General features: G+C 40.2%; 1 protein-coding gene across 18 annotated transcripts in view; it reads left to right on the forward strand.

Moving 5' to 3' along the window:
* The window catches only part of Ccdc171 (coiled-coil domain containing 171), a 483978-nt gene that overhangs the window by 43485 nt on the left and 426405 nt on the right, over window positions 1-14088 (forward strand). For 17 of the 18 annotated variants that reach the window (XR_010066462.1, XR_010066463.1, XR_005504531.2 and 14 more), the window contains one exon: window positions 1236-1382. The exons of the other annotated variant lie outside the window; for it this stretch is intronic. Coding sequence is in view for 14 of the 17 variants with exons in the window: in XM_039110657.2 (XP_038966585.1) it covers window positions 1236-1382 (147 nt within the window). In the remaining 3 variants the exon portion in view is untranslated. The remainder of the gene's footprint in view (window positions 1-1235; window positions 1383-14088) is intronic. 18 annotated transcript variants of the gene reach the window in all.

The raw sequence follows: 14088 nt of genomic DNA on the forward strand, positions 1-14088 counted from the left end.
GTCACTGGTTCTGTGAAGTCCCTCTTTCCTTTCATGCAGCTGCTTACCAGTTTGCATTGCTGGGTGTGCTGGCTTTCTTGGGCCCTAACTCAAAAGGAATGGTTCCTCCCCCTCCTCCTCCCCCTCCTCCTCCCCCTCCTCCTCCCCCTCCTCCTCCTCTTCCTCTTCCTCCTCCATCATTCTCTCCTTCATCATCTCTGTTTTCCCAGAGGCTGCTGAGATTTATAGCTTGCCTGCCATGTTGTTTCCTCAAACTCTAATAAAATGTCCTTCTGAGTTGCTTTTTTAAATGCTTTTATTAAGGAGAATTAAAAAATCCAAAAAGAAAACCTATATTTGCCTAGTAACTGCTGTTACTTTTTGGTGAGAATTGTGATTGGAATCTATGTACCAGATTCTGTTTTAAGTGGCCAGAGACTCTTGGAAGCCCCACCCCCTCCCACCCTGGGCTTGTGTATGTGTCCATGTATGTTGGGGGAAGGTGGGAGAGAGGGATCTTTTAAAAGCTTGAGGTGAGAGAATGATGATCATAGATTATTTTAGATTAGTTAACTATGATTATCTATCTTATCTATCTATCTATCTATCTATCTATCTATCTATCTATCTATCTATCTATCTCATCTAGCTATCTATCCATCTATCAAATTTGTTTTACATTCCAATAAAATCCAGACATGATTTTAAGTTTAATTGGAAAAAGATATAAAACTATTTAAATAGAGAAATTTCTATTTTCTTTGAAAACCTTTTGAAAAGTGAAGAGGGAATGAAACACAGCCACCTAGTGGTTTGAATGTTAAGAGCACTAGGCAATAGTTAAGTACTATGCGCTCACAGTAATGTCTCTCAAAGGTCTATTAAGTGTTCATGCTAATCAGCTCTTATTACACAAAGGGACACATTCTTCCTAAATACTAGCACATATTAATGACAGGAGAAAGTGCATGTGACAGTTGAACTATAACACTGTTGCACATACCCTCAGAGGTCATTTGAGCTAGTGTAATAATCTAATGTCCCATACATACTTAGTTACAGTGTTTATTAATCACACTTACTAATTACAAAAGTCATATCCTGAGACACTGTGAAAAAGATGTAACTGTCTCCTACCTCTACAGGAAAACCCACTGTTATAACTGAAGCACAGATTTTACTCAGCACCTTCTTCACAGAAACTCTTAGTTATCAATAGCTTACAAACTACTGAATCGAAGTGAATTATTTTCTAGGAGCAAGATAGTGCTGTGCAAAATATGCAGAAAAAAGTGGAACAATTAGAAGCAGAACATATGGACTGCTCTGACCTCCTCCGGCGACAAACGAGCGAGCTTGAATTTAGCACTCAAAGGGAAGAACGCCTGAGGAAAGAGTTTGAGGTATGGCTTTCCAGTTTTTATAAAGCTATGTGTTATTCACGCTGTGACTTCAGATTAAAGGACACTGTGAGTCAGGAAAAATGGAGACCGCTTCAGTTGTGTATTTGGCTTCTTTGAAAAATTTTATATCCTAATAAATTTTTTTCATTTCCCTTTAAAAAAATCTATTCATTAAATTTTTACACTTATTTGTGTGTGTGTGTGTGTGTGTGTGTGTGTGTGAGAGAGAGAGAGAGAGAGAGAGAGAGAGAGAGAGAGAGAGAGGTTGAGAGAGAGAGGGAGGGAGAGAGAGAGCTCTCTTTCCATTCATTTTGCCCTGGGGAATCAAACTCTGACTGTCAGGCTTGTCAGCAATTATGCTGACCTGTGAGTCATCCTATCCTGTTGACCCAAACTTGCTCATTGTTAACAAGTATTTCTCGTGGGCTATTTGGAGTTTGAAAGTGATTCTTTACGTCTTGAGGCTCAGGAAACAACACTGGAGAAAGTTTGTTTTGTACAGGTCTTAAAGGATTATGATGGTTTAGTGACCTGTTTATTTTTACAATGTAGAGGATTATACACAGAATCTTGCACATGCTAGGCAAGTGTTGTTTTTTTTTTTTCTTTTTTTTTTTTTTCGGAGCTGGGGACTGAACCCAGGGCCTTGCGCTTGCTAGGCAAGCGCTCTACCACTGAGCTAAATCCCCAACCCCTAGGCAAGTGTTTTTTTACGAAGCTTTGTCCTCAGTTCCATTTTTGACTTAGGTTGTAGAGGAAATGGCAGGATTCTGCTGTGGTTTGAGAGGATCAACAGGATTTCTTGACTTACTAGATTATGAGAGGAAAAACATGTCAAAGATATTTTTTAATGTTAACCACTAATAGTTTATAATTAACAGTGCTTGTATATGTGTATGTGTTATATAGCATTTGTGTGTTGGGCAAAGAGCAATTTGCAGGAATTGTTTCTTTCCACTGTAGGGTTCAAAATCAGGTCATCAGATTTGGGAGCAAGCTACTTTACCTGCTGAGCTGTCTCACTCTGCCTCTGACTTAAGTCTGTGCATTTCTTTCCTTTCCTGTGTATTTCTTTGTCTAACCTTTGGTTTAAGTTTCTTCTCCAGAGTTGTTTGTGTGTGTGTGTGTGTGTGTGTGTGTGTGTGTGTGTGTGTGTGTGTGTGTGAGACAGGAAGGGACAGTTGTTTGTGGTAGGGGTGGATACATAGAGCTCTAAATTTTCATATTGTTGACTAAAAATTTTGAGATTTAATTTGCATATGACAAATTTACCCATTTGAAGTGCACAAGTTACTGGTTATACAGTATTCACAACATTGTACAATCATCGCAGTCAACAGTGCAGTGTTTTCACCACCACAGGGAGAAGCTTGATCTTCATCAGACATCACTGTTCTATTTCTCAGTCCTTGGGGCATAAGCAACTACTAATCTTCTTATCTCCTCTAGATACTTCATGCACATGGAGTTGCAAGTTTGGTCTTTTTTTTTTTAGAATTATTTATTCATTTTACATGTATGCGTACACTGTAGCTGTCTTCAGACACAGAAGAGGGCATCGGATCCCATGACAGATGATTGTGAGCCACCATGTAGTTGCTGGGAATTGAACTCAGGACCTCTGGAAGAGCAGTCAGTGCTCTTAACCACTGAGCCATCTCTCCAGCCAAGTTTTGCCTTTTGTGATTGACTTTTTCACCTAACATAATGTGTGTAGTGTTTAGACCTGTTATAGCATGTTTAATTATTCTGTTTCTTCTTATGACTGAATGGTATTTCTTCATACATAGCTTTGTTGTATTTATTAGTTGATGAATATTTGTGTTATTTTCACATTTTTCCAATAGTAACAATGTCGAAATAAACATTTGTGTCTAAATTTTATGATGCTATATTATCAGTTATCTTGGGTCTTGTCTTAGTTTGTGTTTTATGGTTGTGAAGAGACACCATGACCACAACAACTTGTATAAAGAAAAACATTTAATTGGGGGCTGGCTAACAGTTTCAGAAGTTCGGTTTATTATCATCATGGTGAGAAGAATGGCAGTGCCCAGGCAGACATGGTGCTGGGGAAGGGGCTGAGAGGTCTGTGTCTTGATCCACAGTGTGTGCCACCCTAGGCCTAGCTTGAGCATATGGGACCTCAGAGCTCACCTCCACAGAGACAAACTTCCTCCAAAAAGGCCACACCTACTATAACAAGGCCACATCTTCTAAAGGTTCCCCCCTTTCTATGGGACAAACATTCAAACACTTGAGTCTATGGGCGCCATTCCTACTCTAACTACCACAGGTATATATCTAAGGATGGTGTTTCTGGGTATCCAGCACAGCTGTCCTTAGTCATTGACTTGATCGGGTTAAGGGGTACCTAGGGCAGTGAATTGCACTTGTGTATTTGTGGGAACATTTCAAGAGAGGATGGGCACATGGGTAGGGACTTGGGGGAAGGACCTGCTCTGAATGAATGACCTTAAAATGAATGACTGATAAGGAAGAGAATTCCGAGAAAGACAGCACCTGAAATTTCAAGCTTCTTCCTTTTCTCAGTGTGTCTGTGTCTGTCACTTCTGTGGCCCACTGACCTGGCACTCCATTTTCATTAGCCTTTAAACAGGGACTCAAGTAAATGAATGAATGAATGAACGAATGGTGATTCCTTTTGTCACTGAGTCTGGAGCGTTGAAGTTGCTGTTTTCTGCCTCCCCAGTGTGTAGATGGCCATTATTACCCAGCTCCTATGTTTAAACCAATAAAAAAAAATCCCTTTGATGATATACATGCATTCTCTTGGTTCTCTTCCTCTAAAGAATCCTAACTAATAATACCAGGTCACGTGTGTAGTGTTTTGAATGTGTTGGCCCATGGAAAGTGGCACTGTTAAGATATGTGGCCTTGTTGGAGTAGGTGTAGCCTTGGAGGAAGTGTGTCACTGTGGGGTGGGCTTTGAGATCTCAGTGCTCAAGCTACACCCAGTGGCTGCCCACAGAACACAGTCTCCTTCTGGCTCTCTGTGGATGAAGATGTAGAACCCTCAGCTCCTTCTCCAGCACCATGTCTGCCCGCATGCTGCCATGCTTCCCGCTATGACGATAAGGGACTGAACCTCTGAACCTGTAAGCCATCACCAACTAAATGTTTTCCTTCATAAGAGTTGTCCCTTAGGAAGTCATAGTGTCTCTTCACAGCAACAAAACCCTGAGACAGCATGGTAACTTTCTGCTGTGTATTGTTTCATATTCCTAACAGCAGTGCAGCTGTTGGGTGCCCTCACATTTTCACCAGTCTTTAAAATGATATACACCACAGTCAGTGTGAAATGCTGTTTCATTTACTGTGGGATCAAATGTCATGCCATGTACTTATTGGTCATTTATATATCTTTTATTTGAGAAATATGTCTGGTCCCATTTTTCAGTTTTAGAGTGAGTTATTTGTACCATACTAATAAAAAATGTGTTCTATGGGGAAACTAGGTGTGGAATATCTGGGGATTCTCTGTGGTAATGTGAAGTATGAATTTTGCAAAGATGTAGTTACATGATTACCAAAAGTGGGGTAATGTTTATATGGTTAAAGCATGTGTTTAAAAATCAGTATAGTGTGAGAGAGAAGACTACTTTCAGTAAAAGGAATCAGGTTCTATTCGAAGTAACACTTTAAAGTTATTGTTTTTACTTGTGTTGAATATTGTTTCTGGCGATACCAGGAACGAAGAAGTATGGAGATGGCTCAGCGGTTACAGCCACTTGTGGCTCCTGCAGAGGACCCAGAACCCATGTGTGGCTCACAAGCGTCAGTAACTCTATGTTTCAGAATATCATCTATGTTTCAGAATATTGTTCTGTAACATTTATGTAATAAATGTTACATAACGATATTTTTTATAATTTTAAAACACTACATTTTTTTTTATATAGCTTGATAAAGAGGGTGGTAATAAAGTTCCAGGATAGCCAAGGCTACCCAGAGAAACCTTGTCTTGAAAAAACAAAAACAAAAATAAAAAAACATTAATAACAACAAAAATCCTCAAGCCAGGTACAGTAGTCAGTGCTTCGAATATTAGTATTTAGATGCCACTTAGGAATCTATCAAAGCCTGTGATCATTTTAAAAACATTTCATTTACTTTATAGTTATGAAGCAGCATTGGATAGTAGTGGGTTTCTTTTTGTTGTTCATTTAATTAATTAATTCTTAATTATTTTTTATGTATGTCTGTGACTGGGTACATCTATGTATGTGCACCACACGCTCGCCCGATACTCTTGGAGGTTAAAAGTGGGTCTTAGCTCCCCGCAGCTGGAGTTACTGATGCTTGTGAGCCACACATGGGTTCTGGGTCCTCTGCAGGAGCCACAAGTGGCTGTAACCGCTGAGCCATCTCCAGATTTACCTTCCTTCCTGTCTGTACACGCATGTGCCATGGGCATGCATAGAGGTCAGGTGCCAACTCGCCAGATTTGTTCTCTCTACCATGTGTGTCCTTGGGCTTAAACACAGGTCATTGTTCTCGGCAGCCAGAGCCTTTACCCACCACGCTCTTACTAGCCCTGGTTTTTGTTTGGTTTTGGACAAGGTTTCTCTGTGTAGCCCTAACTGTCCTGGAATTTACTATGTAGACCAGGCTGTCCTCAAACTTAGACATTCACCTGCCTCTGGCTCCTTGAATGCTAGGATTAAAGGTGTATATGCTACTACTGCCCTGGCTCTGTTGCTAACTCTAAGTATGCCGACCTTGACTAATTGGAGAAAAGTTTAATGTCTCAACTTTAAGACATGTCTATATGTAATTCTGTATTGATTTTTTCCCTCTGTTAACTATTTAAGTGCTCTGATACTCTGTAAACTATTTAACTGCTCTGGTATCTATTGATATAAGCTAAAGTTCTAAAATTATTTCAGGCAAATTTTATTTTTAATTAAAAATTTAAATTAATTTTATGTATGTATGTATGTATGTATGTATGTATATGTATGTCATGTATGTATGGGTGGATGTTTTGCTGTCATGTATATTTATGCAGCATACATGTGCCTGGTACTTGCAGAGGCCACAAGAGGGCCTTGGATTCCCAGGAACTGAAGTCACAGACTATTGTGAGCTGTCATAAAGATACTAGGAATTGAACTCAGGTTCTCCAGAAGATCAGTCAGCCAATTTTAGACTGATATATGACTAGTCTTGGTTATGTGGTATAGGTTTTTGTTCCTATAATAAAATACATAAATGAAGTCATTCTAGGGAGGGGCTATTTATTTGTGGTAGAGCTTGGGGTACAGTTCACCACAGCAGGGAAGGTGAGGAAGCAGAGGGAAGGGCTGTGCTATACCGAATAGGATTTCCCAGAAACCCACTTCAAGAGGTTCTCTTGAACCTCCCCAGACTTGCAGGGCAGGGTGGCCATCTGGGAACAACTTCCTTCCTTTTTACATTTATTCCCGTCTGTGGTGTGGTGTGTGTGTACCTGAACTTGCCACGGCATGCAGATGAGGGTCAGAGAGCAGCCTGCAGGAGACAGTTCTTTCCTTCTACTACGTGGGCTCCAGGGATTGAACTCGGATCATGTGGCTTGGGGCCAAGCGTCTTTCCCTGTGGACCTGTCTCACTTTCCCCACAGTTTTTATTTTTATTTTGTCAGGTGTCACCTGATATGTTATTTTTTGAATCTAGATACTTTTTAAGTTTTGTTTTATTTTGAAATGAATATATTTAGTTATATGCCTAGGTGAACAAGAAGTTAAATTTCTAGAGAACATGGTTTGCTACTTTTATGTTCAATTTCGTAGACCATTACCAAGACTTCTAGTTTCTTAGATAATTATAAGTGGTTGGTATTTTAATAGAATTATAGCAAAATCTCTAATGATGAAGACATTTTCCAATATTTTAATTTAACAAAAATATTTTAAATATCAATAATATCCAGTTAAAGCATCTAATATAATGGATAGTTAGCTTAGTAAACAGTTTAGATTTTGGTGAATCTTTAAGTTAGATTAATTACTTTTTTGTGACTATTTTCTAATAGTTATGTTGTATGAAAGTGGCTTCTTATGTACCTGGGCAAAAAAAGTGTTTATGTATACATTTATATACATAACATAATACAGTTATAAAATGTTTTACCATTGCATGGCTTTGTCATTGTAGAATGGATTGATGGTTTCTTAGATTAAAAAAACAAACTCCCTGTTCAATTTTACAAATGTGGTGCTAGATACTGTTGAACCAAGGGAACAGTGAACTGGAAAAAGGAATGTCTGTGGCTTTTGTAAACCTCGTTGTAATAAGGAGAGTTTATTATCATGGGAAATAAATCTTAACTCAATAAAAAAGAGACAAGAGAAGATGCAAACCCAATTCAGAGAGGACAGAAGGGACTCTTGAAGATTGCAGAGAAGGGAGGCTGCCTGCAAATAAATGCCGAATTGCTTCTGTCAGTCACATTCTGTAGGAGCTCGGTGCAGGGGAGTAGCCTTAGTAACTAAATGCCTGCCCCTCTGGAGGGAAGAGGGAGGGAGAGTGTTCTCCACTTGTCCTAGCACCCATGAGGGTGGCTCGCAAGTCCATCTTTCTTCAGTGCTCAGGTGCTGATTGCCACATATCAAGGAGGCAAACGGGAAAGGACTTGATACATGGTCGTATTTGTAGGTATACATTTAAACATGATGCGTTATATTCCTAATGGATTTTGAAGTTAGAAATACATTAAAATTCGTAAAATACTATATTTGCTGAATAAAAGGTAAAGGCAGTTAAAGATTTTCATTATGTTTATTTATCTGTTCTATCTTTAATACGCCTGGATATGTTGACTCCTGGGAGCTGTTTTTTTTTTAAATATAAAAATAACTTGGAGGTCTTTTACATTTTCTTTCATCTATAAGTAATTTTTTTAAAAAACTTTTTATTAGATATATTTCTTTACTTACATTTCAAACATTATTCCCTTTCCCGGTTTCCTGTCTATAAGCCCCCATTCACCCCCCCTTCCCCTCTACCAAGTAATTTTTGTATGTGCATACATGTATGCGTATACTGTAGTACATGTATGGAGGTCAGAGGACAACCTTTTGGAGTGAAGTCTCTCCTTCCAAAGTGATTCCCAGGGGTCTAACTCAGGGTATCATGTTTGGCAGCAAGCACGTTTACCTCCTGAGCTATCTCACTGACATGAGAACTTCAGTTTACTGGCTAAAAGTTTAGCTGCCTGTGGTGTTGCATGCTTTTAATAGCAATGCTCAGGAGGCTGAGGCAGGCGGATCTCTGTGAGTGTAAGGGGTAGCCTGGTCTACAGAGTGAGTTGAAGGGCAACCAGGGCTATATAGTGAAACCTTACTTCAAAACCGAAACAAAAACAAAGCAAAAGACTTAAAGTGTAGTGACTGTTTTCCTCCTCCAGGTGAGAAATAGCATTGTGGTTAAGTATTGATAAATGTATAATAAACTAGCCTTTAAAGTATAACAAAACAAAGTGAACTATTGAACAGTCATTATAGAATTAATCACGAGCCCAGAATCAGCTTTACAAGATGGATTGTTACCGTATTGGTTACATACACAGTTGTCCAGTAATTGGAATTACCAGATGATGAAATCTGGAAAAACCACCATTACTTTCCGCTTACATGATTTGTTGATATTCTGCAGCAAGCTACAAATGTCTAGGACACGGTCCTATGTGGGCCACCAGGGAGCAGTGGCCGAGTGAGAGGTATTAGGGCGAGAGTTCCGCCCCAGTCTTCTTGCTGATTACTTAGTAATATTCATATTATTTTGTACAGAGAGTTTTCCTCGACTAACTCCTTTGAGTTGGCCAATGGCCTCCTAAGCTACACGTACTGTATTTGAGTAGAGGACAGTGTAATAGTCTCAGTCGTCTCATACAGACTCTGAGCACCCACTGACATGTACGTTCATAACTAGGATGGAACTCTTGGAATAAGCCCATTCCAGCTGCAGGGACAGATGTGGTGTGGAGAACATCTGGGCGTGTTTGCATGGGTCTGCTGCTGAATCGGATTGGCAGCTCAGGCCTGGTTTGTGATAAGAAATAGGATCCAAGGCTGGGTAGGAGACAGCCCTCCTGGACATTGTCTTATTTGAAGAGTGAAAACTCACCTCCTTAAGGGTAAAAGGTTATCTGCTTGTGCTTAGTATGATTTAGTGATATGCAAATAAGATAAAAAGAGCTATATTAACCCACAGTATTCCCTCAGCTAAAAGTCTCTCAACTAGTATATTGTGATAAAGGACCTGTCAATCATCCAATAAAAAGCAAGGTATGTAGTATATCAGGAATTACATACTGGAGCTGGCAAAATGGCTCCCCAAGTAAAGGCATCTACTACTGTTAAGCCTGGTGACCTGAGTTAGATTCCTAGACCCCACATGGTGGATGGAGAGAACTGACCCTGCCAGTTGTCTCTTGAGCTCTACATATACAACCCACCCCAGTAATTAAATGTAAAACAACAACCAAAAAAACCAAACGAAGAACCATGTTGGGTTTTATGTGATTATAGAAGACCTTTGTTTTCAGTGCTAGCAAACAAATATGTTACATTACAATATTTTATTACTGGCCGAGCTACATATAGATAACTAACTTATATGTAGTTAAATTTAAGACTTTGGATTGAATTTGAACTTTAATCAGAATTATGACATACTTTGTGCCGCTAAATATCAGTGACATATTTTATGACTTGTATTTAGCATTCTTTGGTATTATATGGTGTGTGTGTGTGTGTGTGTGTGTGTGTGTGTGTGTGTGTGTGTGTGGGAGAGAGAGAGAGAGAGAGAGAGAGAGAGAGAGACAGACAGACAGACAGACAGACAGACAGAGAGACACAGAGAGAGACTGCAGAGGGAATTGCAGGTTGATGCTACTATAGCACCCTCTGCTGGATGTAAGAGTTATTTCTCCAGACTGGAAGATAAAAGAAATAATGAATGCATTTATCTAATTATGCCTATCAACAAATCCCACTCTTGGGAGGTTATGAGCTGCCAGGTTGGTACTGGGCGTTAATCTCAGGACCTCTGGAAAAGCAGCCAGTGCTTTTAACCGCTGAGCGCCTATATAATTCTTTTTATTAGTATAGGTCTTGCCAGATCATTGTTCACTGTAGTCTGCATTATGAGTAAGTATTTCCTGCTATACTATGCACCATGGTTTATATCCATAACTTGTGGAGTCCCTTGTTCTGGGAATATAAAGTCAAGAATGAAAGGAACTGTTTTTCAACAATGGGAAACAGAATTTATGTCATTGTTACATCTTTTGCATTATTTATGTATGTATGGGGTAGTTTGATTGAAAATGGCTCCAATATGTATTTGAGTTTTTGGTTCGAAGTTGCTAGACTGTTTAGGAAAGATTGGGAGGTCAGACCTCGTTGGATAAGGTGTGTTACTTGGGGGTTGGCTTTCAGGTTTCAAAAGCTCAGGCCAGGCCCAGTCTCTTTCTACCTTCATCCTGTGGGTCAGAGGTAAGCTCTTAGCTACAGTTCAAGCACAGTGCCTGCCTGCCTACTGCCATGCTCCCTGCCATGATGATCATGGACTGACCCTCTGAATCTGTAAGCCATCCCCCCAATTAAATGCTTCTAGAGTACCAGGACTCAATTCCTAGCACCCACGCTGTGGTTCACAAGTGTCCGTAACTCCAGTTCCAGGGAATCTATATCCTCTCGACCTTCTCAGGCACTAGGCACACAAATGCTGTACATAACTTACAGTCAGATAAAATAATCATACACATAAAATCATACAGGTATGGTGGCAAGTGCCTTTAATCCTAAGCACTCGAGAAGCAGAGGCAGGTGGATCCCTGTGAGTTCAAGACCAGCCGGATCTATATAGGGAGTTCCAGGATAGCCAGGGGTACACACAGAAACCCTGTGTCAAAACAAAACAAAAACCAAAAAAACACAAAAAACCCCTAAAATAGAAGTCAGCTGTTGTCTTGGGGCCGGAGTGAAAGCTGAGCAGTTAAGAGCACTTGTTCTTGTAGAGAACTTGTCATCTATAACTCCATTTCCAAGAGATCCAAAGCCCTCTCCTGACTCCATGGGCACCAGGTACATGCATGCTTGTCAGACACTCAGACACATTAAATAAATCTAAATAGCCTTTAAAGGTGCTATGTGGAAATTTGAAGCATTAGGTCTGAAAGCCCGTAATGACCATCCCTATGTGCCTGTCTTCAGTAGTTGTCTGCAGTGGTCAGTATTCATGCCAACGTGAATATATTTAAAGCCAATCCAAATATAATTTCATTCATGGATGCTCTAGTTTACATTTCAGAGAGATAGAAGGTTTAAACTATCAGCATTTGTCAATCATTTATAAGTAATAATAAGGGCTGGGGAGAAAGCTCAGTGCTGAAGAGCATTTGCTGCTCTTGAGCAGGGCCTAGGGTTGCTTCCTAGGACCTGCATGGTGGTTCATGACTATCCCTAACTCCAGTTCCAGGGGATAAACACCCTCTGCTGACCTCTGAGGGCACCAGGCACACCCATGGCGAACTTACAAACAAGCAGGCAAAATATTCATGCATATAAAGTAATTCATGAAAACATAATAATTCTTTAGTTTTATCAAGTATTCAAATTTAATCATCTCCCATTTTTGAATGTTTTGTTTGAATTTTCACATTAGACTATTAATATTTACTAGTTTCATTTTTGAATGGAATACTTGTTTTTCAAACTATTATTAGAGGATACAGATGTCAAAATTTTACCTTTAAGAAGACTATGTTAGCTGGGCAGAGTGGCATACACTCATCAGCTGTAAGGGAGGGAGAGGCAGGCAGATGTCCGAGTTCGAGGCCAGCCTGGTCTACAAAGTGAGTTCCAGGACAGTCAGGGCTTCACAGAGAAACCCTGTCTCAAAAATCCACATAGGCGGTTTCCGTGGCTGAGGTGGTCACAGTGGGCTTCCTACCTGGCTCTGCTACACCACGCAGAAGTGCCTTCCCTCAGGACATCAGTGCAAGCCTGAAGAAAAAGTAATCACTTCCTTTTAAGCCATGGCATGTCAGTTATACAGAAATACAACTTTGGGGAACAGTCTTCTTTTTTTTTTTTTTTTTTTTTTATTAACTTGAGTATTTCTTATATACATTTCAAGTGTTATTCCCTTTCCCGGTTTCCAGACAAACATCACCCTCCCCCCTCCCCTTCCTTATGGGTGTTCCCCTCCCAAACCTCCCCCCATTGCCACCTTCCCCGCATAGTCTAGTTCACTGGGGGTTCAGTCTTAGCAGGACCCAGGTCTTCCCCTTCCACTGGTGCTCTTACTAGGATATTCATTGCTACCTATGGGGACAGAGTCCAGGGTCAGTCCATGTATAGTCTTTAGGTAGTGGCTTAGTCCCTGGAAGCTCTGGTTGCTTGACATTGTTGTACTTTTGGGGTCTCGAGCACCTTCAAGCTCTTCCAGTTCTTTCTCTGATTCCTTCAACGGGGGACCTATTCTCAGTTCAGTGGTTTGCTGCTGGCATTCGCCTCTGTATTTGCTGTATTCTGGCTGTGTCTCTCAGGAGCGATCTACATCCGGCTCCTGTCGGTCTGCACTTCTTTGCTTCATCCATCTTGTCTAATTGGATGGCTGTATATGTATGGGCCACCTGTGGGGCAGGCTCTGAATGGGTGTTCCTTCTGTGTCTGTTTTAATCTTTGCCTCTCCCTTCCCTGCCAAGGGTATTCTTTTTCCTCATTTAAAGAAGGAGTGAAGCATTCACATTTTGATCATCCGTCTTGAGTTTCCTTTGTTCTAGGGATCTAGGGTAATTCAAGCATTTGGGCTAATAGCCACTTATCAATGAGTGCATACCATGTATGTCTTTCTGTGAGTGGGTTAGCTCACTCAGGATGATATTTTCCAGGGAACAGTCTTCAAGAGAACCTGATGAGCTCATACAGTCTCAACAGATCGCCCTCAGCTTGCCCTTCAAGTTCTACTCCTGTTTGATAACGCTATAAATTCAGCATTGGCTCAGAGAGTCAGGAACAGAGTCAATTTCAGGGGCTCTCTAAATACATACAGATTCTGCGATAATGTTTGGACCTTTGTATTGAATGATGTTGAATTCAGAGAGGTGACAGAACTTATTAAAGTGGATAAAGTAAAAATTGTAGCCTGCGATGGTAAAAAATACCGGTTCCAATACGACAGAATGAGTAGAGAAATTGGGCTTTTTTTATGCCACCTTCTATTATTTTCATCACTTTTTTTTTTTTTTTTGGTTCCTTTTTTCGGAGCTGGGGACTGAACCCAGGGCCTTGCGCTTCCTAGGTAAGCGCTCTACCACTGAGCTAAATCCCCAGCCCCACATCACTTTTTGAAGAGAAATAAAGAAGAGACTTCTTTTAAATTTATTTTTGCGGCGCAGAAATAACATTGTGCTATATATGCTACCCAAGGGTTCCACAGAGAGAAGCATGTGACTCTGTTCTCTTAAATGATCTTTAATACACAGCATAAAGAAATGTAACTTTTTTAAAATGACAAATCAAAAGCGGTTGCCTTCCTAAGAATATTCTTCAATTAAACTCATTTTAAAACTTAAAATAATCCGTATAAAGGGGAAAGCTGATGTTACACAAAGCGTTCTTGTCTTGGATTTTAGCCATCAGTGGTTTTCACACTGGAATTACTGTTTTCCACCTCTGGAGACTTATTTTCT

Source organism: Rattus norvegicus, chromosome 5 (genome assembly GCF_036323735.1).
Source record: "Rattus norvegicus strain BN/NHsdMcwi chromosome 5, GRCr8, whole genome shotgun sequence".
NCBI classification, from domain to species: domain Eukaryota; kingdom Metazoa; phylum Chordata; class Mammalia; order Rodentia; family Muridae; genus Rattus; species Rattus norvegicus.